General features: G+C 44.7%; 2 protein-coding genes across 54 annotated transcripts; one reads left to right on the forward strand and one right to left on the reverse strand.

Moving 5' to 3' along the window:
• The first annotated feature begins 549 nt into the window (after nt 1-549).
• Nucleotides 550-23,196, forward strand: znf185 (zinc finger protein 185 with LIM domain). 50 transcript variants are annotated; one of them, XM_049027774.1, is made up of 49 exons: nt 550-665; nt 2,234-2,288; nt 4,153-4,264; nt 4,378-4,485; nt 4,988-5,017; nt 5,101-5,154; nt 5,269-5,319; nt 5,412-5,492; nt 6,111-6,191; nt 6,330-6,377; nt 6,617-6,724; nt 7,995-8,045; nt 8,229-8,294; nt 10,332-10,391; nt 10,586-10,645; nt 10,747-10,806; nt 10,944-11,003; nt 11,105-11,164; nt 11,302-11,361; nt 11,463-11,522; nt 11,660-11,719; nt 11,821-11,880; nt 12,018-12,077; nt 12,252-12,317; nt 12,892-12,951; nt 13,053-13,112; nt 13,250-13,309; nt 13,411-13,470; nt 13,608-13,667; nt 13,845-13,907; nt 14,089-14,148; nt 14,275-14,319; nt 14,455-14,514; nt 14,666-14,728; nt 15,116-15,193; nt 15,357-15,398; nt 15,619-15,705; nt 15,814-15,858; nt 16,945-16,995; nt 17,351-17,395; nt 17,485-17,526; nt 17,741-17,806; nt 19,788-19,823; nt 21,312-21,365; nt 21,488-21,553; nt 21,709-21,777; nt 21,943-22,042; nt 22,381-22,479; nt 22,763-23,196. In XM_049027774.1, the coding sequence occupies exons 2-48, from the start codon at nt 2,279-2,281 to the stop codon at nt 22,477-22,479; spliced, it is 2,937 nt and encodes a 978-aa protein (XP_048883731.1). In that variant the 5' UTR covers nt 550-665; nt 2,234-2,278; the 3' UTR covers nt 22,763-23,196. The 50 variants fall into 50 exon arrangements, with proteins under 50 accessions (XP_048883731.1, XP_048883732.1, XP_048883733.1 ...); XM_049027775.1 differs by having other exon boundaries at nt 12,255-12,317; XM_049027776.1 differs by lacking the exon at nt 8,229-8,294.
• Nucleotides 23,195-27,949, reverse strand: fut11 (fucosyltransferase 11 (alpha (1,3) fucosyltransferase)). Of its 4 annotated transcripts, none has more exons than XM_049027829.1 (4): nt 27,828-27,949; nt 25,647-26,332; nt 24,221-24,843; nt 23,195-23,782 (listed from the first exon to the last, which is right to left on the reverse strand). In XM_049027829.1, exons 1-4 carry the CDS (start codon nt 27,874-27,876, stop codon nt 23,635-23,637), a joined length of 1,506 nt encoding a protein of 501 aa, XP_048883786.1. In that variant the 5' UTR covers nt 27,877-27,949; the 3' UTR covers nt 23,195-23,634. The 4 variants fall into 4 exon arrangements, with proteins under 4 accessions (XP_048883786.1, XP_048883787.1, XP_048883789.1 ...); XM_049027830.1 differs by lacking the exon at nt 27,828-27,949 and adding an exon at nt 27,766-27,817; XM_049027832.1 differs by lacking the exon at nt 27,828-27,949 and adding an exon at nt 26,961-27,212.
• Between the last annotated feature and the right edge of the window lie 43 nt (nt 27,950-27,992).

The raw sequence follows: 27,992 nt of genomic DNA on the forward strand, positions 1-27,992 counted from the left end.
TTGGCTGACTTTAACAAGCCTTTATTTACACACACAAGCTGTGTGTCTTAATGGATGACACAGTGGAGGTGTTATAAAGTGGGGAGATCATTTGTATCAGGAATTCACAGATAATCATATCAGTTTGCACCATAATTACATCAGACATGCATATCGGGAAGCCATCAGGGTATAGTAACAGTGAACAGTGTTCAAAAGTTTCATAGTACAGAAGTGATTCTTAGTGTATTTGTATACATATAAATACATCTGGGGAAGTCCAGCATGATTTCTTGCCACGTTCAGCAGGTTTGGCGCCTGCTTCGCATTTGATCTTTGTTTTTGTGACATACCTTTTAAACTTGTAAAGTACTGCTGGTCCAACGCCTGTCAGAAGAGATTCGTTGGCCAAATGTGACTTAATGCCCCCCCCCATCCCAAGTAATGCTCAAGGAAACGATAGAAACGTGTGTAGAAGCAAACAAGCAGTCCGACACAGAAACCTCCGCCCTGTACCCTGCGTGTGTGCTGGTGCTGTGTGACCTCGCCCATTCCCAGGGTGGGGCAGAGCCTTACTGACTGGTTGAGCTTGTCTGCGGTGTTGCCTGAACCTGATCACAGTGGAAGACACCTGTCAAACAGAAAGGAGCGTCTGATAACGCTGACTGACTGCCCAGACCAAACAGGTATGTTTCCCAGGTCTTGCTTTCTTCATTTTTCTACGTCTATGCTGTGTGAAACGTGTGTTTCTTTAATGGAGGCACAACTTAGGTGAACCTAAATAAAGGCATTCTGCAGAGACGTACATTCAGCAGAAGTTATAGTCACTGTTAGGGTTTGTTGTCTGGGCAGTGATTTTGAATGCTGAAGTTAACTTCCAAGCTGTTTGTAATTCTATCTTCTGGTAATAGTTGTACTTCTGGTTACCTCCACTTGTAGGTTTGCCCGTAATGTAATTGCCTGTAAAGTTCCCCTGTTAACCACAGGATGTGCTGTCATAGTATTCCTGCATGACTTCATGTTTTCCTTTTTTATATGTGTAATTTTTTGTATACTGCAGGTTGTATATAAATATGTATTGTTTTATGGGCTTCTGTAATGTTAATTGAAATTGTAGGATATTGCAAAACTGTATAATTACGGATTACACACCTGTGAGACATATAGGTTATTACCTGTTAAATAATAATGGAGATGGAAAATGCTTTGGGAGGCAACAGTGGCAGACACAGTGGCACTCCTACTTTCCCACAAGCAACATAAAATAATTAGGGGAATATACAGATCGAGCAGGAAGCAAACAAAGGTCTCTTTAGGAGTCATTAACGGTCTGCATTGACCATTAACAGATTTGTAGAAGTCATTGATGGTTTATTGGTTTATTTCCATCTCAGCAGCCTTCATTGGATGGAGTCATTTGTTTATGTATCATTTTACCAAAGTACAAACTCTGTTGCGTGATATTGCAGGTATGCAGTAGGTTTGTATAGATAGATTATATATAGGTAATATACCATGAGTATATGAGGAAATGGATGAAAAACACTGATATGGTTGATTCATAAACTGTGTAAGTAAACTAAAAGCAAATCCTGTATTTGAATGTGACTTTGCTTAAGTTGAAGGCCTCAGTGTTTCTTAAGAGGCCCTGCTGGTGTGCATGGGTAACCCCTTCTCCACTGCATGGAAAATGTGCATATCCCTGTGTGCGTAATGTCAGGATGGGGCAAGAGGGTGAATGCTGGGTGACTATCAGGGCAGGCATCCAAGAAGGGGGTGTGTGTGTGTGAGTGTGAATACTGGGGGCCAAGGCAGAGCTGGGGCTGAATGGAGCACCGCATTCCACCCGGTTTGCCTCCTGCTTGCACGTCGACTTTGACATGCCCAAATAATGCTTGTTTTGGAAACCGAACTCAGAGGAACTGTGTATGAATAAATAGAGAACCTCCAGAAAGCCCAGATAACTGAAGAAAGCGACAGGCGAACCTCTGTGGGCTTAATTTATTTACAGCATTAAATGTAGACACCTTTATACTCATACTGAACTTACAAGTGCAAGGAGCAGAGATCATCATCAGTACAGACAAAATTGGTAGACATGATAGAATTACTTATGGATGCTAATGTGGAAGAACGTAAAACATAGGAGTTCTACCATTCCCGTTAAAAAGGTCTGTTTCCCATATTTCATGTGCTTTAGAGTTTACACATAGTATTTCAATTGTCTACCAATGTGCCCATCTCTCCGATACAGGCATCACCATAACGAAGCTGATAACAGTACAGGCAGCCAACAAACATGTCGAAAGGTGAGTTTGTCGTTTAATAGCATCATAGTGGGTGACTTGCGGCGATCATGAAACTGAGCTGAAAGCTGTTTGCGTCTGAGTTTGAATGTGTAAAGATTTCGTCAAGAAATGCTTGCGGCATGATGGAACCCTGGAATGTTACCTTCAGTGGATGCTGATGCATTCCAAAGCTGTCTGCTGCCAACAGCTTTATTGTGATTGAAAATACACACCGTAGCATTCCATTGTATATTCACTTCCCTTTCAACCTGAAAGGTGAGACCATCTGTGACATTCTTCCTCGCATTCTTTGCATTCATTTATAAATATTTTTTAAGTATAATTAAAGTTCGTTCTACAGTAGTCATACCCCATATTTATATATGGACAAAGTAAAACAGATACGACATGAAAAATAATTAAATCACAGGCAAAAAAAGCAGCTATAAATGTGAGTTATATGAGGTTGAGTGCCAATTATCAGTACGTGTCAGTCATCAACAATGTCTGAATCAGCACTTTCATATCTGAGTTTTCAAAGCAACTTAAAGCAACTACGTTTCAAAGAAGCCAAAGAGCCAGCACCTGAAATACAGGTGCAAAATAGTTTTTTGTATTAGGAGTTTATGTCAGAAATTATGCCAGCATACGCCAAATGCAGATTACCTGCAGTTACCAAGAGAAGCAGAGGTCACAAGCTTACCAACTGGGACAGGCAGGCACTAAAAAGGACAGTTGCTCAACAGCACTAAAGTATGGACTCAGGAATGAGCGCAGGATTGACTCGCATCTCTGTAGCACATTTTCAACAAAATGGTATTTCGAGAGCTGGAATTTATGACAGGGCTGCCATCCAAAAAAGGAGACAGCAAAAGAAGGTATAGCATAGATTAAAAACTTCTCAGAAGTAGAAGATAGTAACATGGTGTGATGAGTCTGCTTTCACCCTTTATCCTACATCTGGTCAGGTTTACATTTAGAGAAAGCTTAAGAACTGGCAAACGTGGTGGGGGCAGTCATTAGATTTGATGATTTCTCTGCATGGTTGTAGAACAGCCATGATATATGAAGATGTTTTGCAGGACCTGGTTCTCTGTGGGGCAAACACTGTTCTAGGGTGACGACCTAATCCATGTGGGGGGGGGGGGGGGGGGGGACTCTGTGAACTACTTCAGATTTTATAAACTACTTTAAAACTAGAAGGCTCCTGTGTTTGGCTCATTAGTTCTTCTTGTGCTTTTACTGGTTTCCTTCTTTGCTCGAATGACTCAACCAGCTGTTTCACATTAACATTAGTGACACATGTATGAGTATAGGAGACTGACCAATCAGCGCACAGCAAGTACTCAGTTCTAAAGTGAAATTCAGGCCCTTTTAACTGAAATGGTAGTTTACTAACCCTGTCCCAGTTCATAGTGTGCCCTCTGACATGGATTAATTGGTCACCCTACACTGTTCAAATTCTGAAATGAAACCGATTCATTTTGTGAATATCACGATAAAGTCCATGGTCTCCCTAGACACCAAACCTAAACATCGTAGAAGTCTATAGTGCAGGTTGCAAAATATTTTCAGTCTTGTTCATGCCTCAAAGAAATAGAAGTTTTTCTTTTTGAAGGATGATCCAATATCTCACCCACCCATTTCAGGACTTGTTTGACTGTATTCCAACAGTGGCCAGACTCCTTATGGTATTTTTAGGTGTTTTTATGATTTTGCCCATGAATGAGGAGCATTTTTGTTAATACATACATGTTTGCGTTTTCCTGTGTGTGTTCAGTTGTGTGTGTTCAGCTGTGTGTGTTCAGTTGTGTGTGTTTCTCTGAATGCTGTGCATGAGTGTCAATGTCTTAACAGGTTGCTATTCCGGTCTGTCTGTTTTCAGAAGGGGATCGTCAGTCGGTACTACGGACCACGAAGGTCCGGACCTCCCTTAAGGGAGACAGCAGCTGGATCCAGCAGCGCTCAGAACCACAACTTGAGCAGCAGAAGTCATGGTAAACCAATCACAGTCTACCACACTCGTTCACTGGAGACACCTCCCACCCACCCATCCAAACGTCGACATTCGAGCGTGGCTGCTGATCGATGTCTCTCTTCCTTTCTGCAGGTTAGCGGAGGTGAAGGCGACACCTCCCATCTTAGAGTTGAGCCCCCCACCATCTCCCACTGCTGCCTCAGCAGCCACCGATCCCAGCTCTCCCACCACCACACAGGCGTAAGCATTCAGGCTTATGTAAAACAGAACTATGGGGGGACACGCGCCATAATGGGGCTGGGGAGTAACGCTCCAGAATTACAAGATTGCTTCTGTATTTAGCATTTTTTTAACATACATACATTTATTTAGCAGATTAATTTATCCAGAGTACTGATGAAATCACTCTACCGACCCTGAGCTTTGACCCGACACCCTTTTGATCACAAGTACAGAGTCTAACTCACAGAACTAAACACAACCCTGAAAATAAGCAGAACAACCCACTCGACGGATCAGACTTACAACCCAGTGATTAAGAGATTTGTGCTTTACAACTGAGTTAACCTAGTTCTATAGCAATGCTATGAGTGGGATTTGAACCCGCATGGGGAGCCACCCCTGGGTTTCGAGTCCAGTACCTTAGCCACCTGGCATCATGCAGGAATGGAATGTGCTCAGGTTACTAAATATACAAGAGAAAAGTGAGTGATGGTGATTTCTTTTTGTTTCTGTTCTGTAGCCCCAAACCATCTTCAGGTTACCTTATCAGGTAAGACGGGTCTCCGGCAAAGCAGGAACCAGATGGAAACAGCCTTTCAGAGCACTGAACTGAATTATCGCTTTCTCTTTCAGGGGTGTTTTCACGAAAACCAACAATGAAAAAGCACCTGCGTCCAATGGAACCAGGTAAGACAAATGTTAAGAAGACACAAAGGTATTCTGTGAAGCGGGATGCCGTTTTTCCTATAGCAGATTTTAGCTGAAGGAGTCTGATTCATGTCTGTTCTCTTTTCCTGTCAGTGCCCCCTCTGGCACCTTTGTTAAGAAGCCCACTGACAGCTACAAGAAGATGTAAGTCATATTTTGTCTGCGCATGACCGCCGTGCTGTGTACATGTGCTGCTGTGACTGTCTGATTGTGAATGTTGTGCATGTGCGTTTCAGAGCTCCTCACATTGTCCGGTCAGGTAGCAGCAGCTCCTACGTGGATGATGTTACGCTGTCTCCCGAGGAACAGGACAAGCGGTAAGGGGCGAGACATGAAGGGATGTCCCCGAGGCAGACTCAGTCACATGACCAAAACAGGCAAAACTCAAACAATCAGACATCCCAGGTCACATTTACAATAAGACTAGCATCTTCTTACCTGGGCGTATAAACAGGTTATACAATTCAGATTCAGAATTCAGATTCAGAATACTTTATTGATCCCTGAGGAAATTATATAATATTATGTAATGCATAGTACAACTGGATATATATACACACAAAACAAAATGCAGTACCTTAACTTTTCAGCACCTGCAGCATCTGTAGACCATTGAGGCAGAGTAACTGCAGTATTCAAGCACAATGTTTTTTTCTGCTACCAGCTCTAAAGATACTAAACTGGTTGAGGAGCTGAAAAAGCCAGAGAGCCCAGCAGAATGACTCCCTCTCAGGAATGTTCTTAAGTTGAACTTCTGCTTGGGTTCTTGCTTTGTTAGAAGTCGTTCTGTAGCTCCTACTCCAACACTGCATACACTTCTGCCTGGGAATTCGTTGGAAGCTCAGCCTAGCTGCACTTATGCCTTATCATCTCCTACACAGCATGTATGCTTGTAAGTTGTAATGCATCACCTTCCCATTTCCCTGCCCTTTCAGGACGGAGGCCGCCAGCAATGTGCTCATGTCGTCCGCAGCCCGGCAGCGATCTTATGTCCTCTCAGCAGCTAAGAAATATGAGTGAGTGGCTCCACCCACCTCCCGCATCACACCTTGTCTTTGTTTACATCTGCCCCAGACACCCTGCTGTTTGTCCCGTCAGTCTAACGTTCAATCTCTGCTTTTGCCCCGTTTCTGAATTCATGATTTGTGTCACAGGTCTGTAGAAAAACCACAAGATGCTGGTCTGCCATTCGTGGCTAAACGGTAACCCAGATGCCTTTAAGCATTCTTAGAATTATTATTTTAAGCATTATCAAAATTCTGTTTATCACCCAATTCTGCCTGTCATTGCACTATAATGGCGGTTAAAAGTTTACAATGGTTTTCATGTCTTTGGTAGCATTAATTTGAGTACAGAAAGCAGTGTCCTACCAGGCACAAAGAAAGATATATCAAATGGAACTGATAAGCAGCCTTATTTTTCCTTGTGTTTGTGTGTGCAGGGTCGTGATTAATGACGATGATGACATTAGTCACAAAGACAAAGGGATGGATGACATGACGCCCCCTGTTGGTAGCCGACAGACAGTGCAGTCTGTACCCCCCTCAAGGTGAGAATCTGATATCCTCTTCCTGCTGCCCAATGCACTGATCCTATCCTGTGCTCTGGCAACACACAAAGTCTGATATATTACACACTTGGCCCATATTCATCCATCTTCAATAACTGAATAGAACATCCATCCATCCATCCATTTACCAAACCGCTTATCCTATTGGGTCGCGGGGGGTCCGGAGCCTATCCCGGAGGCAATGGGCACGAGGCAGGGAACAACCCAGGATGGGGGGCCAGCCCATCACAGGGCATAAGGCAGGGAACACCCTGGATGGGGGGCCAGCCCATCACAGGGCATAAGGCAGGGAACACCCTGGATGGGGGGCCAGCCCATCACAGGGCATAAGGCAGGGAACACCCTGGATGGGGGGCCAGCCCATCACAGGGCATAAGGCAGGGAACACCCTGGACGGGGGGCCAGCCCATCACAGGGCATAAGGCAGGGAACACCCTGGATGGGGGGCCAGCTCATCACAGGGCATAAGGCAGGGAACACCCTGGATGGGGGGCCAGCCCATCACAGGGCATAAGGCAGGGAACACCCTGGATGGGGGGCCAGCCCATCACAGGGCATAAGGCAGGGAACACCCTGGATGGGGGGCCAGCCCATCACAGGGCATAAGGCAGGGAACACCCTGGATGGGGGGCCAGCCCATCACAGGGCATAAGGCAGGGAACACCCTGGATGGGGGGCCAGCTCATCACAGGGCATAAGGCAGGGAACACCCTGGATGGGGGGCCAGCCCATCACAGGGCATAAGGCAGGGAACACCCTGGATGGGGGGCCAGCTCATCACAGGGCATAAGGCAGGGAACACCCTGGATGGGGGGCCAGCTCATCACAGGGCATAAGGCAGGGAACACCCTGGATGGGGGGCCAGCTCATCACAGGGCATAAGGCAGGGAACACCCTGGATGGGGGGCCAGCTTATCACAGGGCATAAGGCAGGGAACACCCTGGATGGGGGGCCAGCTTATCACAAGTGACACAATTCAGGCAACATAGTGACATCAGTTAACTGCATGTTTTTTGGGAGGCACAACACCTGGAAAACATGCAAAGTCCACAAACTGAAAGCAGGGATGAGATTCAAACCCTCAGCCATGGAGACATAAGTCGGTTATGCTGCTTACTGAGCCACCACAGAAACCCCCCAAAACTATACTGGGTTCCATTAACTTAGTATCATCTATGTTTAAGTCATTAACATAGATATTTGTTTGCAAATGCATGACAATCATAATATCTATTCTTTCTCTTACAGCTCAAAGTTGCCTGTAGAACCTAAACCTGAGATCACTTCAGTTAAGACCAGGTAGGAGAGTAAAAATATTTTCTAACTATTTTTGGACTCCACAGAGACTTATGATGATGTCACTCCATGAGCTTTTATTGACATGAGGTCAGGAGTGAATATTCCTATAATAATGATTCTTATCCTAAGTTTTTCCAGCCAGTGCTAATTGTGCTGCTGCCTTTTTTCTTTTTTGAATCACAGTCCCAAAGACACTCAATTTGTCATGGAACAGAAACCAAAAACAGAGGCTGCTCCAGCTAAGACCAGGTACTAATATGTAGACATGTGAAGCCCCCCAATTTGGTGCCTTGGACCAGTGTTTCTGAACCCGCTCCTCGGGAACCCTCAGATGGCCCTCAGACAGTTCACGTTCTTGCTCCCTCCATGTGAGCTGTCTGAACCTGCTCCTCGGGAACCCTCAGATGGCCCTCAGACAGTTCACGTTCTTGCTCCCTCCATGTGAGCTGTCTGAACCTGCTCCTCGGGAACCCTCAGTTGGCCCTCAGACAGTTCACGTTCTTGCTCCCTCCATGTGAGCTGTCTGAACCCGCTCCTCGGGAACCCTCAGATGGCCCTCAGACAGTTCACGTTCTTGCTCCCTCCATGTGAGCTGTCTGAACCCGCTCCTCGGGAACCCTCAGATGGCCCTCAGACAGTTCACGTTCTTGCTCCCTCCATGTGAGCTGTCTGAACCCGCTCCTCGGGAACCCTCAGATGGCCCTCAGACAGTTCACGTTCTTGCTCCCTCCATGTGAGCTGTCTGAACCCGCTCCTCGGGAACCCTCAGATGGCCCTCAGATAGTTCACGTTCTTGCTCCCTCTATGTGAGCTGTCTGAACCCGCTCCTCGGGAACCCTCAGATGGCCCTCAGACAGTTCACGTTCTTGCTCCCTCCATGTGAGCTGTCTGAACCCGCTCCTCGGGAACCCTCAGATGGCCCTCAGACAGTTCACGTTCTTGCTCCCTCCATGTGAGCTGTCTGAACCCGCTCCTCGGGAACCCTCAGATGGCCCTCAGACAGTTCACGTTCTTGCTCCCTCCATGTGAGCTGTCTGAACCCGCTCCTCGGGAACCCTCAGATGGCCCTCAGACAGTTCACGTTCTTGCTCCCTCCATGTGAGCTGTCTGAACCCGCTCCTCGGGAACCCTCAGATGGCCCTCAGACAGTTCACGTTCTTGCTCCCTCCATGTGAGCTGTCTGAACCCGCTCCTCGGGAACCCTCAGATGGCCCTCAGATAGTTCACGTTCTTGCTCCCTCCATGTGAGCTGTCTGAACCCGCTCCTCGGGAACCCTCAGATGGCCCTCAGACAGTTCACGTTCTTGCTCCCTCTATGTGAGCTGTCTGAACCCGCTCCTCGGGAACCCTCAGATGGCCCTCAGACAGTTCACGTTCTTGCTCCCTCCATGTGAGCTGTCTGAACCCGCTCCTCGGGAACCCTCAGATGGCCCTCAGACAGTTCACGTTCTTGCTCCCTCCATGTGAGCTGTCTGAACCCGCTCCTCGGGAACCCTCAGATGGCCCTCAGACAGTTCACGTTCTTGCTCCCTCCATGTGAGCTGTCTGAACCCGCTCCTCGGGAACCCTCAGATGGCCCTCAGACAGTTCACGTTCTTGCTCCCTCCATGTGAGCTGTCTGAACCCGCTCCTCGGGAACCCTCAGATGGCCCTCAGACAGTTCACGTTCTTGCTCCCTCCATGTGAGCTGTCTGAACCCGCTCCTCGGGAACCCTCAGATGGCCCTCAGACAGTTCACGTTCTTGCTCCCTCCATGTGAGCTGTCTGAACCCGCTCCTCGGGAACCCTCAGATGGCCCTCAGACAGTTCACGTTCTTGCTCCCTCCATGTGAGCTGTCTGAACCTGCTCCTCGGGAACCCTCAGATGGCCCTCAGACAGTTCACGTTCTTGCTCCCTCCATGTGAGCTGTCTGGCATGGAGCTGGAGGGGATCAAAAACATGGAAGATCTGGGGGTCCGGTGAACTGGGTTGAGAAACATTGTTATAAACACAGGCTTTATGAAAGTGAGTTGCTGCTTGTATTATCTTTAATTTTGCAGTGAATTGTTGTCATGAGAAGGACAACTTATGCTTTTGTTTATGCTTGACGCTGATTAATTATTGGTGACTGATTTGCCCTCGCTGTATAACTATGTGAATAAGAGTGTATGTGTGTATCTCTCCATAACCCCTACACTCCCCATGATCGCACCCAACCCCCCACTGCTGTTATTGGCTTAGTTATTACTTATAATGCACACATTAATATATTAATATAAATCATTCTCAACTTCACTTTATTGCAGCTCGGTGGAAACACCAAAAGTGCCCCCGGCTGTTGTTCCTGCCCCGGTCGTCTCCAACAGGTAGAATAATTGCTCTGATTAGAAAAGCCATTAGCTGTAATACCTTCATAATTACATCCACTGTTCGAAGTGGCCAATGATTTTTCAGGGGGCCCAAAAATGGCATTCAGTGTTCTTTCTTATTGGGGGGACTCGCCTCTCATTTTGATCTGTGACTGTAACAGTTCTGCTGGATTTGTTTTACCCTCCTGCAGCTCAGTGGAAACACCGAAAGTGCCCCCGGCTGTTGTTTCTGCCCCAGTCGTCTCCACCAGGTAGAATAATTGCCCCTCTCAAATATTCACAAATTTCACATCAAATATGTTTTCTTGTTTAACTGCAGATCACTGCTAATCAATTTCTTGCTTATTCACAGCCCCAAGGAGTCTAAGCCAGTCGTGGAACAGAAACCCGAGACCCCTCCTGTTAAGAGCAGGTAGTGATATATAAAATGCGAGGCCAGTCAGTGTATAACAGCACACAGAGGACGTCCACAGTCTGCACTGCCTGTAAAAGCGATAGCATGAAATGTGCTGGTTAATATTAATCTGCATTTATCGTACTGTCTTACAGCTCGGTGGAAACACCGAAAGTGCCCCCGGCTGTTGCTCCTGCCCCAGTCGTCTCCACCAGGTAGAATGATTGCCCCTCTCAAATATTCACAAATTTCACATCAAATATGTTTTCTTGTTTAACTGCAGATCACTGCTAATCAATTTCTTGCTTATTCACAGCCCCAAGGAGTCTAAGCCAGTCGTTGAACAGAAAACTGAGACCCCTCCTGTTAAGAGCAGGTAGTGATATATAAAATGCGAGGCCAGTCAGTGTATAACAGCACACAGAGGGCGTCCACAGTCTGCACTGCCTGCAAAAGCGATAGCATGAAATGTGCTGGTTAATATTAATCTGCATTTATCGTACTGTCTTACAGCTCGGTGGAAACACCGAAAGTGCCCCCGGCTGTTGTTCCTGCCCCAGTCGTCTCCACCAGGTAGAATAATTGCCCCTCTCAAATATTCACAAATTTCACATCAAATATGTTTTCTTGTTTAACTGCAGATCACTGCTAATCAATTTCTTGCTTATTCACAGCCCCAAAGAGTCTAAGCCAGTCGTGGAACAGAAAACCGAGACCCCTCCTGTTAAGAGCAGGTAGTGATATATAAAATGCGAGGCCAGTTAGTGTGTAACAGCACACAGAGGGCGTCCACAGTCTGCACTGCCTGCAAAAGCGATAGCATGAAATGTGCTGGTTAATATTAATCTGCATTTATCGTACTGTCTTACAGCTCGGTGGAAACACCGAAAGTGCCCCCGGCTGTTGTTCCTGCCCCGGTCGTCTCCACCAGGTAGAATAATTGCCCCTCTCAAATATTCACAAATTTCACATCAAATATGTTTTCTTGTTTAACTGCAGATCACTGCTAATCAATTTCTTGCTTATTCACAGCCCCAAAGAGTCTAAGCCAGTTGTGGAACAGAAAACCGAGACCCCTCCTGTTAAGAGCAGGTAGTGATATATAAAATGCGAGGCCAGTCAGTGTGTAACAGCACACAGAGGGCGTCCACAGTCTGCACTGCCTGGAAAAGCGATAGCATGAAATGTGCTGGTTAATATTAATCTGCATTTATCGTACTGTCTTACAGCTCGGTGGAAACACCGAAAGTGCCCCCGGCTGTTGTTCCTGCCCCAGTCATCTCCACCAGGTAGAATAGATGCCCCTTTCATGGCATGACTACCTACGGTCCTGCATCACTTCATTTCTCTACTTCTGCATGACACCTTCTACCTTTCCCCTCGCCCTTCCATAAACACCACTGATAATTACCATTTGAATAATCATTTAATTAATAATTACTAATTATGTTTTTTTCTGCTAGCAGCTCTAAAGACACTAAACTGGTTGAGGAGCTGAAAAAGCCAGAGAGCCCAGCAGTTAAGGCCTGGTAAGGAGATACAGGACTGTGGTTTCACTGAAGCTGCCACATCATATACAGGCTTTTCATAAACAGGCTGCACATGAGGACATCACATGAATTGCTTGCAGGTTTTCTTCTGCTTTTCGTGTCTGAGGTCTGGCCTTCACAGGTCCGAGTGAATAGTGGTGAGGGCCGACAGACTGATTGTGTCCCTTCGTTTGCCTGTAAGATATTGAATGTTATTCTGCTGCTCCAGGGCTGCATGTTCAGATGTGACCTGACCTGTGTGGCCCGTGAATTGCCTTTAGTGTCTAACTATTTGATTGTCTGCTTATATACTGATGTCCCATCTAGGAATGTTCTCATCTTTATGTTCTTCCTCTGCCAGGCAGGTGTCTGAGGTGCTCTGGCTCTGATTAGAAAAGCCATTAGCTGTAATACCTTCATAATTACATCCACTGTTCAAAGTGGCCAATGTTTTTTCAGGGGGCCCAAAAATGGCATTCAGTGTTCTTTCTTATTGGGGGGGGGTCCTAGACTCCCCTCTCATTTTGATCTGTGACTGTAACAGTTCTGCTGGATTTGTTTTACCCTCCTGCAGCTCAGTGGAAACACCGAAAGTGCCCCCGGCTGTTGTTCCTGCCCCAGTCGTCTCCACCAGGTAGAATAATTGCCCCTCTCAAATATTCACAAATTTCACATCAAATATGTTTTCTTGTTTAACTGCAGATCACTGCTAATCAATTTCTTGCTTATTCACAGCCCCAAGGAGTCTAAGCCAGTCGTGGAACAGAAACCCGAGACCCCTCCTGTTAAGAGCAGGTAGTGATATATAAAATGCGAGGCCAGTCAGTGTATAACAGCACACAGAGGACGTCCACAGTCTGCACTGCCTGGAAAAGCGATAGCATGAAATGTGCTGGTTAATATTAATCTGCATTTATCGTACTGTCTTACAGCTCGGTGGAAACACCGAAAGTGCCCCCGGCTGTTGTTCCTGCCCCGGTCGTCTCCACCAGGTAGAATAATTGCCCCTCTCAAATATTCACAAATTTCACATCAAATATGTTTTCTTGTTTAACTGCAGATCACTGCTAATCAATTTCTTGCTTATTCACAGCCCCAAGGAGTCTAAGCCAGTCGTGGAACAGAAAACCGAGACCCCACCTGTTAAGAGCAGGTAGTGATATATAAAATGCGAGGCCAGTCAGTGTATAACAGCACACAGAGGGCGTCCACAGTCTGCACTGCCTGCAAAAGCGATAGCATGAAATGTGCTGGTTAATATTAATCTGCATTTATCGTACTGTCTTACAGCTCGGTGGAAACACCGAAAGTGCCCCCGGCTGTTGTTCCTGCCCCGGTCGTCTCCACCAGGTAGAATAGATGCCCCTTTCATGGCATGACTACCTACGGTCCTGCATCACTTCATTTCTCTACTTTCGCACGACACCTTCTACCTTTCCCCTCGCCCTTCCATAAACACCACTGATAATTACCATTTGAATAATCATTTAATTAATAATTACTAATTATGTTTTTTTCTGCTACCAGCTCTAAAGATACTAAACTGGTTGAGATGCTGAAAAAGCCAGAGAGCCCAGCAGTTAAGGCCTGGTAAGGAGATACATTTGTTATTATAACCAGTGTTCAAAGTGACCACTGATTTTTGCAGGTCCCCTAAAAAGCATGATAAAATACAATGACATTCAGTTTTCTTTCTTATTGACGGTCCTGGACTCCCCTCTCATTTTAAATTATGATTATAACTATAATAATTTGTTTTACCTTCCTGCAGCTCAGCAGAAGCATCAAAAGCTGCGTCTGATTCCAGTCCTGCACCTACCCCTTCATGCAGGTAGCATGAATTCCCTCCCCAATCAGTCATCCCTCCTGTTTCTGTTCAGCATCCTCTCCTGTTCCCTAAATCCCTCTTTAAGTGCAAATCCCTACAGATGATAACTCTGCTCTTTTTTTCTCACAGCCTCAAGCCATTGGTGGAGCAGAAAAGCCCCGCAATTAATACCAGGTAAGGACGTCATGAACGCCAGGCGAATCAGTCATCACAGCAGATGGCAGGCTGCTGTGGTGCTCTGAATGTATAAGCGATCATTTAAAATATATTGATTAATATTAATCATTCATTTATTGTCCTGTCAATCAGCTCAGTGGAAACACCAAAAGTGCCCCCGGCTGTTGTTCCTGCCCCGGTCGTCTCCAGCAGGTAGAGTTAATGCCCTCTCTTGGCATGCCCACCTTACTGCCCTGCCTCACTTTGTTCCTCTACTTGTGCACAATGTCCTATGACATCCTCATCCTCTTTTACATAATAATGTCAGCTAATTATAACTGTGTTTCTTTATATCCACTACCAGCTCTAAAGATACTAAACAGGTTGTGGGACAGAAATGGACAGAGACCTCTCCAGTTAAGGCCAGGTAGGGAATATGCGTGATTAATGACCCTGTTTCAAAAGGCGTCCTTTACCCCAGTGTCCTCGGGAAGTAGCCCCTGTCTCTTTAGTCCACTGAGACCCCTGCTTTCCTTCCCTCTTCATCTCCCCCAGACCACTTCCTACCATCTCTGCAATCTCCTGTAGCTACAAACTGTGTTTTTTCATACTAAGTTAGTCCTGGAACAGAAAAACAAAAATGCAATTAACACCAGGGGCCTGTATCTTGAAACACAATTGTTGTGATTGTGTACTTCCCACAAACACGTAGAGTGCATTGAGAATGCAGACAGCCACACACACACACGTTTGAGCTTCAGGCTTTAAGCCGTCCTGTAGCTCTGGATGATCATTCTCTGTCTCCTTACTGCAGTTCACCTGCTAAAGCTGAACAAGCCCCAGAGTCCAATAAAAACATAGACAATCAGGACCTCATCTCCCTGGCTGAAAGGTTTGTTCAAATAAAGTACCATTCATTATTATATTCAGTTCTTGGTTTTAGTGAGCATTGTGGGTTTTGCATTCTACACATACTTCAATTCATGTAATTTTTACGCTTTACACTGTGATTTTGTGTATTTGCTTAACACTGCTTTGCTCCCTGTCTCCGGCAGTGGGGAAAAGTTTTTAGATCCCTTTCCCAGTGTACCGGAGAGGTAGGTCAGTCTCTGTGTTTGCCAAAAACATGCCGATACAGTAACATTTTGAGAGCTAATGTCTCCAGCTAAGAAGCTATAACGAACGCTGTGGAATGCATGGGAACAGAAACAGCATTTGTAAAGATTTGCACATATGAATAATGCTGTTAAGTACAATGTTAACTACATATAAGTAAGGGTAAAAAAGTGTCAAAGATATATTCTCTTTTACCCTCAGCCAGAAGACTCAGGTAGATCAGAAAACAAGCATCTCATTGGACAAGCTGGCTGATGATGTCATCCCATTCAGCATTAAATCCATCAGGTTAGTGTGTGAAAAAAAGAACAATGAAGTTCAGTTAACTTTGTTCTCATTAATGTTTCTCTGCCATTTGCCATCTTCCTGTCTCACATCTTGCATTTCCTACCTCAGCGCCAGTGAATCAGCCACAGCCAAGGAACCCACTACTACCCAGAGGTAAAGACCCCATTTTTGTCTCTGCTTTTCATGGAACCCATTTTTAAAGTGTCTAGGAGTGTTCTGCTGTTCTGTCAGTCCCATCAAGTCACCATGAAAACAACAACATCAACCCAGAACACACTGGTCCTCACTTTGACAACATATGTCAAAAATCCTCTTCTCATTTGTCTGTCCCCATGATGTATTTGCTCCTGCAGCCTACATGTGACATTGTGTAACTCGGTGTTTCCCATTCCAGTCCTCGTGGACCCACAGACGGTCCATGTCCTTTTGCTCCCTTCCAACTCCCTGCCAAACAGTCCACATTTTTGCTCCCTTTCAGCTCCCTGCAAGACGATCCACATTTTTGCTCTCTCTTAGCTCCTTGGGAGGGAGTAAAAATGTGGACTATCTGTGAGTTCCCAAAGTACTGGACTGGGAAACATTGAACTATAGCTGAAACAGGGAAGTCTACTATTCTGGTTTGGCTGTTGATGTCTGTCTGAGAGTGAGCAGTGATTTCTTCAGTATTCTGTATCTGAGATTTGGAGGCTGTGAGTACATGTCTGCTTCTGCTTCTGAAGCTGAAGCTGAGACTGATACTGAGGCCTGTTTGGTTCTGATGTCACCTTCAGAGTCACAGAGCAGAAAGCTAGAGAAGGTCCTTCCAGCACACAGACAGTGACCACATCTGTTACCAAAACCATATAATTATTTAAAGGGTGTAATTTACTCCATGTTTAGACAAATGTAATGGAAATATGTTGTAACAGCCAGTAATGTAATAATATTACCTATCTTAATGTAATAAAAGTCAATAACTGGCCAAGAATGGAATATGCTTCTGATTCAGAGACTTTTGTATATTATTGGTTTGCTGTTACACTGTTGACATTTTTTACATTAATAATGGAAACAACTGTTACATTACTGGCATGTATTACATCATTGGGTGCCAGGTGTGTTCATATATAATAAGTTTGTGCTGTACATGATACTGAAAAAAATCGTGTTACAATTATAGCTTAAGTAATATACATCAATAGTTAAAGATTTTAGTCTGATTTATTTTCATTCTAATAGATAGTATTGTTTGCATCTCAGTTCCACAGATCCCAGTCCTTTTAAAGAGCCTCCCAAATCCACTGATATCAGGTGAGGCAGCATGGGCCCCCAGTCCTGTTTGTAGTGACAAATCAACATCGTCAAGTAAAAACATCACGCAGTTAGTTTATTGTGATTTGCATAGTTTTTTTTCCAAATGTGGTTTATAATTTCATACATTCAGACAGCTGGATGATTAAAGTTCAGGATATATGTAAGATCCAGGCTTTGTGTCAGAAATACAGCTTTTTAAAAAAACAATTTTGCTGTGTGCACTTTGATTATATGTACAGTGCTGTTTGTAAGTACTCTGTACTCTTGAGTAAAACATGGTCAATGGAGGACGAACTCTCCAAAACATTTCAAGTTAGATGTCATACACAAAAAAATTGTTTGTGTTCATCAGTGTCATGGATCTATTTGACCCCTTTCCTGTGGACCCCAACAAAAGGTAAAGGCGTTGGCATTAATATTTATCCTTTGTGTGAAAACAGACCATACATGTTATCGGAATGACAATCAATAAATACTGTGTTTTAGATCCACAACGCCAGTTTCTCCATTGAAAAAAACAGAGGATAGGTGAGATCTTACCTGTTCCATTAGTCCTGGTTTCATCTAGGAGCACCAGGCAGTGAATGTTATTGAGGGAAACAGAAATTTAACAGAAGACTACAGAATATCATAGCAAGACTGGAGCTGAGTGTGGTATTGACTAGTTAACAAAACCCTACAAGAGACGGTGCTCTGGATAAACTTGCAGTTGATGTCATGTATTTTTTGCATTGCCTTTCAGCTTTGAGGAGGACCTTAATGACCTCTGTGAAGACCACGAAAATTTCACTATCACAGTGGAGAAAATGTGAGTCAACTCTCTTCTTCAGTGCCTCAAGGATTATGCAATTGACATCGCTAACCTCAAAAATGCATAAAAATTTATTTGAAATTTCGTACACCGTTTCTCTTATTAGTGTACAGAATTGTATTTATTTACTATATAATTAATAACTTACACAGTTCAAAGGAACACGACCTTCACTTGAAGTAGATTCCTTCAAAGTAGATGGGGTGCTAATAATATTGTAAATGGTAAATGGACTGCATTTATATAGGGCTTTTCTACTCCTATGAGTACTCAAAGCGCTTTACAATTCAGGATTGTAACAATTGTACAATTCTACAATTGTAGGATGAACAGCTCTTTTTAATGCTTAAGAGAGAATTTTATTCAAGTGAACTAATACTTTGTGTATTACAATCGTAGACACAAGCAAATGCTTTCCGTAAAACAATGTTGGCTAGACTATGGTTGAAACTGCAGCCTTCAAGCCAAAAGTATGAACTATTGACTGTTACCCTTTTCGATTGAACAAAGTATCAATTATTGTAGCTGTCCAATATGTCTGGCAAAATCATTGTTTTCTGAATTCTGTAGGAAATCTTGACTGTAGTTTTCATGTAATGGGCAGCAAGGTGACCCTGTGGATGGCATAGTTGACTCAAACATTCAGGGTTGGAGGGGTCAAATCCCTCCTGTGCTCTGTCCATGTGTGGTGTCTGCATTTTCTTCCTGTAAAGGTTTTCTCTAAGTTCCCCCAGTCCTCAGGGACCCTTGGAAATTCTACATATGGGTCCCAGCCAATCAAGAACACCAAATACCTGAAATAGGTGTGTTGGGAGCTGGGAGGTAACAAAAATGTAGACTGTCTTGCAGTCCCCGAGGACCTGGTTGAGGAAACACTGATCTAGATGCTCCAAATTCTTGCTGCAGTTCAAAGTCATGTAGTTAGTTAGCATAATTGGCATAATCCCCTAAGGTGCCAGAGTTTGTGCCTGTGTGCTCTGAGGTGCTGTGTGATGTCTCACCTTGCGACCCTGAATAGGATAAGCGGTTAGGACAGTGTTTCCCCACCCGGTCCTCAGGAACCCCCAGACAGTCCATGTTTTTGCTCCCTCCCAGCTCCCTGCAAGACCGTCCATGTTTTTGCTCCCTTCCAACTTCCACCACATCGGTACCAGATATTTGATGTTCTTGGCTGGGACCAAAAATGTGGACTGTCTGAGATAGAGAGATAGAGAGTTTCCGTGTACTTGCTTGTGCACGTGCATACCAGAAACAGCCATTCATTGTGTGACAAACAGACGACACCCATCACGTTGGTTCATGATTCAGAGAACAAGTATGACACACTAATAAAATCCTTTAGCATCCAGCATAATTCAGTAGGATAGAATTTCAAGTTATGAAATAATCTTGTAAAGTCACCAAATGTCATGGCAACACAGGAGGTAGTGCTGTTGTTTCACAGCCGTATAAGAAAAAAAATTATCTATATATACATATATAATATAGTGATTGGTCAGATATGCAATGACCAGGTTTGTTGGAGGGGCATTAATTCCTTGGAAGATTTAGGGGGCCCAGCACTTGACGGAGGGCCTTGAATACATACAATTATACATAAAATATGCCCCCAAAGTGGCATTTTGTCTGGGGGAGGCTAGAATTTCTCCATACAGCACCTGACTGTGACACTGGGATGGTCAATATATAGCAACTTATAGGCAGGAAGCAAAAAAGTGCTTTACAGATGCAGTTACAGTAGAAGCGTGGTAAACTAGGGCAAGGACACGCCTCTGACTGGAATATCAGGAGAGACTCGGTGCGCCACCAGTCACACTGCCATCTCAGTTACTAACCACAGGTCGTGTGAAAGTGGGAGTGCAAAAGCAAGAGGCTTAATAAGAGAAAGACGGCAGGGCAGAGACTTATATGCTCACAGTGTACCTACACGCTACTCCTGGACTGCCAGTGTGACCCTCTGCTGCCTTCTTCATTGCAGTGAGCCACACAACCCATCACCATCTTCAATGGACAGGTAAGTATCTTTATTCCTCAGTGTCAAAGTCATCTTCTGACCGTTTGTGAGAGCTAAACATCCATTATGTGGGCAGTTCTTGTTTTATATGGTTGTTTTATCGTGTCACATAAATAGCTTGATGGGAATGCCATCAAACCTGTACAGTTTTTTCTAGTACAGAAAAGGTATTACAGTTCCACTGTTGAGAATAACTGTGTGGCTCCATAGATGCAGCTGTCTGGAGATACACTATGTAAAGCCCCGTCTTCTCGACGGCCGTTGTAGCACGAATACATAATCACTTGTGGTTTCTAACTAATACATGCACTGTGTTTGGTCATAACTGTAGATTTTCTAGTTGCCTCTCCCTAAATACACGCCCTTAAATAGGTCAACAAGACTGGTCTAACTGGTTTACATAAAGAACATTCAGGCAAATGTGTGTATGAGTAGACATATGTATGTATGAGAGTTTTGTGAAAATGTGAATATGTGGAAACAAATTTTAGGGTTTTCCTTTTTGTCAAGTGACAGGACACCTTTGCCTTTAAGTTAATTTATGGCTGCTCTCAAAAGACAGTGAGTTACTCCTTCAGAGATGTACCATTCAAGTGGAAGATTTCATATAGCAGATTTTCCGTTTTATTTCACAAATAAAATACATGTAATTTGGATGCAGCACTATGAGTCACGCGTCACCCAACGATGGGAATAACTTCTGAGAAATGCACTATTAGGCAATTTTGTGGTTGTGTGGATGTCATGGTGTACTTACACAAACAGATGTTATAGTTTGCTACACAGGCTACAGTATACTTTCTAAGTTAAAAGAGTACACTCAAAACTAATGAATAAAGTACAGCACAGTAAATACATAAACCATTATAACATAGCTGCTATCATTAGTGAGAATTATGTACTATACATAATTGTGTGTGCTATGCTTTTACACGACTGGCAGTGCAATAGGTCTGTTTACACAAGCATCACTACAAACATACTGCAGCATTTTTCAGCTCCGTAATAATCTTACTGGACCATCGTATATCCGATCCATTGTTGACGGAAACATCATTATCCTGCGCAGGAGTGTGTTTCAGTACATTTTGCAATGCATAGAACATCATATTGATCTCATTGCTTAAATTATAATGGTGAAATGTTTAGTTTTTGTATAATTGTGTTACGATGATCTCAGTCATTTGACACATCTTAGTTCTGTTGATATTAATTGTAACTGGACGAATATTGTGTAACTTTACTTGAGGGGGCACAAATATCGTAGTTACTTATTTATGTATTAATTAATTAACCTGAAACTAAGTGTTAATTATGTACTGACGCCGTGTTCATTCATCATTAAGCAATCAAAACGGTTCATGAGTTTCATGCAGCTACTATATTTGTTCATGATTTGAACTTGAGTAGTAACTAAGTAGTTACTAAATTACTTGTGCTCTCTCAAGTAAAATATTACCGAACATTTTTTTTTTGTGTCGCAAACAGCTCCTTGGAAACCACTAGCCAGGAAGCCACCCCCTCTGAAACTGAATCCAAGAAGTAAGTTGAGAGGCTTTGCTACCACGTCAGGATTAGTGGGTGCATGTGTTGACCTTTGACCTGCAGAACCCATCCACTGGGCACTGCTTGAGGTTAATGGCTGTATCTTCGCCCATACTCAGGGGAATTGTGCTACTGAAGGAATACGTCAACACGAAACCGGCTACAGGGATCTCCAACAACGACCTGTAAGTGCATCTTGAGAATGTGCTACTCCCTGAAGGCTCTGGATGCTGTTGAAGGAGTTAAATTTAAGTTATTTAGACATTGCTGTCATCTGCTGTTGCTGAGGCAGATGGCATTGTGTCTTATTCGAGGTCTTGTGCACCTTCTTCCCTTGCAGATTCTCCGGTGACTATATTTCATCCAGTGTTTCCAGTTACAACTACAGCAGCCCTACATCTAGCTCCAGGTGGGCTTCTTCACAAGCCTGCTATACATACACACGCCTTCATTATCTAAAGTGCATTTTATCTCTAATGCCCATAATGCTTATCTCAATTTAACGTGAGGGATTTCCATGAGATGCACGCATGGCTTATTGATGAAACCTATGCCAATGGCCTCCTGTCCGCAGTACATCGAGCGCCTGCACATACTGTGGGCTGCCTGTGGGCAGCGAGGCCAAGATCACCATCGAGCACCTGAACATCTCTTGCCACCCAGCCTGCTTCAAGGTAAAGTTTTGTTCAGGGGTGCAGGAGGGACATGGATACCCTAGCAGATTCGGGGGGGGGGGGGGGGGGGGGGGCAGGGAGCCCAGAATTACTAGGTACACCAGCAGCGATACTATTACTTAAATTGTGTTTCATCAATTGAAGTTTCACACTAAAGGTAAAAGCATGTTATTACAATACTTTTGGGGGTCTTTAGAGTTCGCTATGTCTTTGTCACTATGAGATAACAGGCGAGTGGAGATGTTGGGGTGGCATTAATTAGCACGGCGGCATGTTTCGTGGATGGTGCTCTCTCGATGTCGCGTGTAGGCATCACTGACATCTACGCCATATTGCAGTGTGGCGTGTGTGGCAAGTCCATGGGAGACCTGCTGTACAGCATGTTCCTGCACAAAGGCGTGGTCCACTGCGAGAGCTGCTACGCCAAGACCATCTAGGTGAGGCAGTCAGAGGCCTGGAGCCTCAGCTGAGATAACCCGGGTCATCATTGTAACCCGAAATGTTATATAGTGCTGGCTGTTCACTCAGCATCTAGCATACTGGCAGGGAAGACTGAACTATTATATAACAATGCGGAAATATTTATTGTTTTAAATGTTGAATTGACTTGGAACAATACTGACTGAAAGTTGATATTTCCTGAAGATCGCAAACCATATCTTTGGAACTATCGCTAGCTATGACACACTAACACTGTCCCCCCCCCTCCCATTTTTCCAGAGACAAAAGGTGCAGCTGAGGGTCAGAAGCCAGATGATGCAAGAAATATACTTTGGCATATTTTTCTCTAATGCATTACGACATTATTGAAAGTAATACATAGATTAATGTGAAAATTACTATGAGAATTGAACCATTACAGCTGGTTATACTATATGGTTTGAATTTCCATAGAGCTATTGTGCAAGACTGATACTTCAGGAATAGAGGTCTATCGCTTCAAGTTACATCCACGGATATGAACAGGACATTATGTCCTTCGACCATTGACCACTCCCGTCAACTTCATACTGAGTTGTATTTTCAATATTTGAACTATACTAATCAAACAATATAGTGCTATAAAACATTGTGTGCCTTATTGTTAATGTTAAATCTAGCAGAATATTACTATGCTTGTGTACTATCAATAAACTAATCCACACAAACATGTACCACCTCTTTGTTTAATTCTATAAAAACAAAATACAAAGTTTAATATGTACAATATATAGAAAGGTTAAATGCTTATGTACAGACTATATGAAAATCCACAAAAGGGTCGGAGATGCAGACATGTGCAATCAAAAAATCCATCTAAATAAGATGGGTGATTAAAATAAAACAAGTACAAAACTTGGTAAATGGTACAAAACCAGTGGGCATGTACAGCACACTTGATTGTAAACAACTTAAATCTGCAGATAAATACTAAGCACAGTGGGAATGTTGTGCCCTATAGAAGAGGCAATTTCCTGAGTTTTAATTCCTGGAAAAAGTTTTAGTGAGCTTATATATGTGCAAATCTCACACACCTCAAGGGTACAACAGCCGGACCTCGCCTTGAAACATGAGCCCACGTCACCATTTGAGTCAGTTTGCACTGCTCTTCTCTAAACGCCTCCAGTCCTACTTGCAGCTAGCTTCTGCATATAGTGCCACAGGAGTCCCGGGTCTGACTCGTTGTGCTGGATCAGAGACTGCAACCCCTCTGCTTGGTCCAGGCTTTGCCAGTAATCTGGGGGCCACATCTGCAGCCAGCTGCCAACACAGACACGTACACATTTATGTATTTAGCAGATACTTTTGTCCAAAGTGATATAGAAGTTAAGCAAATAGCACAATACAAACCTACATGCTGTCAAATAGTCAAGAAGGCATAAGTGCAGCTAGGCTGAGCTTCCAGTGAATGCTGAGGTACAAGTTTCAGCAACTGAAGCAGGAGGTACAGAACAACGTCTGACAAAGCAAAAAGCTAAGAAGACTATTCAAGGACCAGATGTGCAATATAAGAACATTCAGGGAGGCACCGGGCTAGTAGAGGAGCCTCAAACACCCACAGTTTTCACACTGCAAGTCAGCACCCAACCCAGGATTAATTATCAATGCAAAGGCCTCCCACGAAGAGTGTGAATTCGCCTACCTCAGCTAAGAGCTGTAAGCTGCCACAAAACACGATGCCGGATTTGGCCGCCTCACCTGTCATTGGCGGGAAGGTCAGCGACGGTCCCAAAGCCAGGGCAGGGCAGCGGGCAGCCCATGTGGGAGCTGTTCGCCATTCTCGCCAGCGGTAAGGGGTTTTTCTTGGGGGCTCGGCGATGAGCTCGTGTGGCCACCAGCCGCTCATTCTCCCGGTCACACACGAAGCACTCGAAGCCATTGAGGTAGTTGGGCATGCTCATGTCGTTGACTCCCCACTCCCGGTCTCGCATCGCCTCCAGCAGGCGGGTGTTGGTAAGGCGCCCAGGGAGTTTGTACCCCAGGAAGCGGGCGTACTCCGCGTCATCGCCATCTAGTGCCTTCAGGTACTGGGCGAGCTCACGGGGGGAGGGGAAGTCGTCGATAAGAATGGCGGAGTGCTCACTGGGTAGCCAGTCCAGCACAGAGGCGGAGCCCCTGTACACAGGCACGCAGCCCTGGTGCAGCGGCCGCCACAGCTTCTCCGTCATGTAGTCTGCGCACAGGCCATTCTCCATGGCCAGGTGGAACTTGTAGCGCGCCACAAAGCTCATGAACTCCGCATCCTCTCCCGTGGCTGTACTCGTGTCCTCCAAACGCTCAGGCAGAGGCTTGTTGTTCAGACACTTCCCGTATGAATCCACCTGGGCGGGACATATAGCCAGAGCACTGGTTACTGGTTATTCTGTGCACGTGCTGGACAGGAAGTGACAGCTGAACACAAGACCTCCGACTTTCAGTGGGGTCACTATTAAACTCTTAATTAGCTACCATTCAGCTCTATTAGACATAGCAACTATGCAACTAGCTATGAACTTTGAAATGCTTTGAACTGGGCAGCACTGTAAATTAGCACTGTTGCCTCACAACACCAGGGTTGGAGGTTCGAAGTCCATTGTGACCATGCTTGGTGAGTTTGCTCCATCTGTGTGTTTTAAAGAGATTCTTCCCTCTGAGTACTTGGGTGATGTTGTGTATGATCTGCGAGTCTCTAGCAGGGACAGACCAAACCACTGAATTTTTCTACCTGAATCGATGCAATATGATGATAAAGTTTGCTAACTGAGGACCGTTCCACCTATCTAGCTACACTAGTGTTTGAGTGCCTAAAAGCATGTCTGGTAGTGGTTCACGTTCTGCTGTCTATAATAATATAAACATTTAAATAATGTAAATAATAATGGGGGAAAAAAAATATCGTTAGAATCAATTCGCAAAATGAAACATTCAGATCGAAAAAATAGATATTTCAGTATAGATCAGCAACATCCTTAGTTTCTAGCATCCCATGAGGGGTGCTCCTCTGTGTTGTGCTGCCTGAAAACGGCAGAAAAGCAGTTGGAAGGTGGATGGATGGATGTATGGACAGATACAGGCTCTAAATTCATGAGGAATAATAATACAGGTGGTGTGAGGAACTGCTTCGCTGCTGGGGCTTCCACATTACCTCGATGTACTTCATGAGCTCGCGGACATAGCGATCGCGGTCAGAGGGCACGTCGCAGTGGGACTGCATGTACAGCACAGGGGCCAGCCCCGCCCTGCGCCACTTATTCTTCTGCTGCAGCGAGAACACCGGCGGGCTCAGCAGGTAGTCGAGCGTGGGCAGCCACTGGAGCGTGAGCGGGTAGTCGGACTCCCGGCGGAAGGTGGCGCTGTAGTTAAAGAGATGGATGCCGGGGCTGTGTGACAGGACGTAGTTGTTCATCGGCGACTCCTCGTGGAAGAGCGCCCACATCTGGTGGGGCAACCGGGGCAACGGCGCCTCATATGCCCGGAAGTCAGTGCCGTAGAAGATGATGGCAGTGGTGCGCCGGTGCAGCTGCACCTTGCGGAGGCGCGTGACCATGCACGAGGAGTGGGCGCAATCGATGCGCTCCGTGTCGCCGGGGAAATGCGGGAAAAGGCCTGCGGTCCACCACAGCAAGATGGGGAGCTCCTTGTTGCTGCGCGAATCGTTGTTGCCTGGGCCGCGGAATGAGCTCACAGTGGTGAACTCCATGTCTGAGAGGGTGCTCTGGGGCTGGAAGACTTCCTGGTCTACTGGGTCCAGGGGCTGCTGACTCTGGGACAGTACAGCCCACAGTAAGCAGAGTCCCAGCGAGGCCATCGTCCTGTCCTGCAATCCCATCTCTGAAAGACATAAAACTCTGAAAAGTTTGAATGAATCAAAGGATCACCTCCAGTTTCTCGAAAAAGGACAAAAAAACAACATACAGCCGATACTGCTTAAAGACAGAGGAGCCCCCTGTATTACATGCAAAACAGAATCAACTGCCCTGGAAGTATGTAGTGTATTATGGTCACAAAGCAGAATGAGTTCATTACAAAATACATTTTAAACCATTGGGAAAGTAACATATTCACAAGTGAAAGCACAAGTAGTTGGGTAAAAAGAACACAAAGTGGACGCTTGAATTATACTAATGTTAACCACAAAAAGGTAAACAACTTAAAAACTGGATGACAAAAGGAAACTTCGTGGGAGTAAAATAATTACGAAAAGACAAATCCTATACAGTTCTATATTACTTGCTATTTTTGGGGTTAAGCTTTGGAAATATTTCCATGTAAATTAAAATAATGCCAAATCTTAGTAAAAGTGAAGCCACGTGAACCACGTCAAGCCTATCTCACACACAGCAACCGTATAAGACATGGGGAAAAGCATTCGTTAAGGACGATCACTAGATTAAAATACATGACTGTCAGGCAGCTGTACTATACTGAAACTTGCCCTCCAAAGAGATGCGATGCTCACGTATCTGGCGAGGCTAATGACTGCGGGCAGCTGGGAATAGCGGTACGCCGGCCAGCCGCAGCCGGATTCCGGGGAAAATAAGTTCAAAATCACGGGCGTTTCATGGACGACAGCTTGGTACGCAGACTCCTATCTTTTCAGAAATAAAACTGCCATATCGACTTCAAGGCTGATGGATATCCCTCACCATCCTTTCCAGCTGTTTGCTGTTAGTACTAGCTAACAGGAAGTGAGGAGATTCGACTGGGAAATGCCAAGCTGCGCCTGCAGTGCGGACAGAGTCCGCCGGGGGCGCACAGACAACGGCGTGTAATGGGACACGTTTGGAAAAACGGTCCCGCAACTGTGGCTTATCCCTTAATGATATTTCAGCTAAACCGATCACGCACGGCTAATAAATACCGTGCAGTACAGTTTTTCGTATACTATTGGTATTTCATTTGGAAAAAACATAAAAATCCATAACAGTTGTAAAGGACACTTTTTTCTGTTTAAGTTGTCGATTTGTCACGGAAAATTGGAAACGGGGCTGCATAAATTGACTTAAATGGAGTTTAACATTTATTTTAGCACATCACAGCAAGATTCCACGGGACCTTAATCTGTAACCTCTCGATCCAGCCCCATATCACAAAGTCAACTGTTTCACCAGTATTACTGTTTGCTCAGCTGATCGATACTCAGTCTAAACAAGGACCTGTATTGATATGCCTGTTACTAAAATCTAGTCGCCTCAGAAAAAAATAATTAAAAAAGCTAAACTTTTCTGCCTAGTTAATTCAGTAACGTATGTTACTAATTATACCTGCAATAGTAAAACATCTTGAGGAGATGGACATTAATGGTGAACTGGTATGTATTACTCACCACTGTCACCGGCAGAGATACTAGTACGAAACGGTGAACATTTCTGCATACGAAGCTGCCAGATCTTCGGGTGACCAATAACTCCTCTTATTCCAGCTATTAGAGAATTTTGAAATCCGCTAAATATTTAAAAGCATCATTCAATAAGGTAAGAGTCAAACGTGA

This window comes from Brienomyrus brachyistius, chromosome 10 (assembly GCF_023856365.1).
Source record: "Brienomyrus brachyistius isolate T26 chromosome 10, BBRACH_0.4, whole genome shotgun sequence".
NCBI lineage: Eukaryota > Metazoa > Chordata > Actinopteri > Osteoglossiformes > Mormyridae > Brienomyrus > Brienomyrus brachyistius.

Excerpts from the sequence above, each read along its gene's own strand:
- znf185 (XM_049027774.1), top strand. Across the intron at positions 14,515-14,665 it reads GCCCCGGTCGTCTCCAGCAG|CTCTAAAGATACTAAACAGG; the intron begins GTAGAGTTAATG and ends ATCCACTACCAG. Across the intron at positions 19,824-21,311 it reads TCACCATCTTCAATGGACAG|CTCCTTGGAAACCACTAGCC; the intron begins GTAAGTATCTTT and ends TGTCGCAAACAG.
- fut11 (XM_049027829.1), bottom strand. The coding sequence starts at position 27,876 with ATGCAGAAATGTTCACCGTTTCGTACTAGTATCTCTGCCGGTGACAGT. Across the intron at positions 26,333-27,827 it reads TATCTCTGCCGGTGACAGTG|AGATGGGATTGCAGGACAGG; the intron begins GTGAGTAATACA and ends TATGTCTTTCAG. Across the intron at positions 23,783-24,220 it reads GACCTTCCCGCCAATGACAG|CTGGCTGCAGATGTGGCCCC; the intron begins GTGAGGCGGCCA and ends CTGTGTTGGCAG.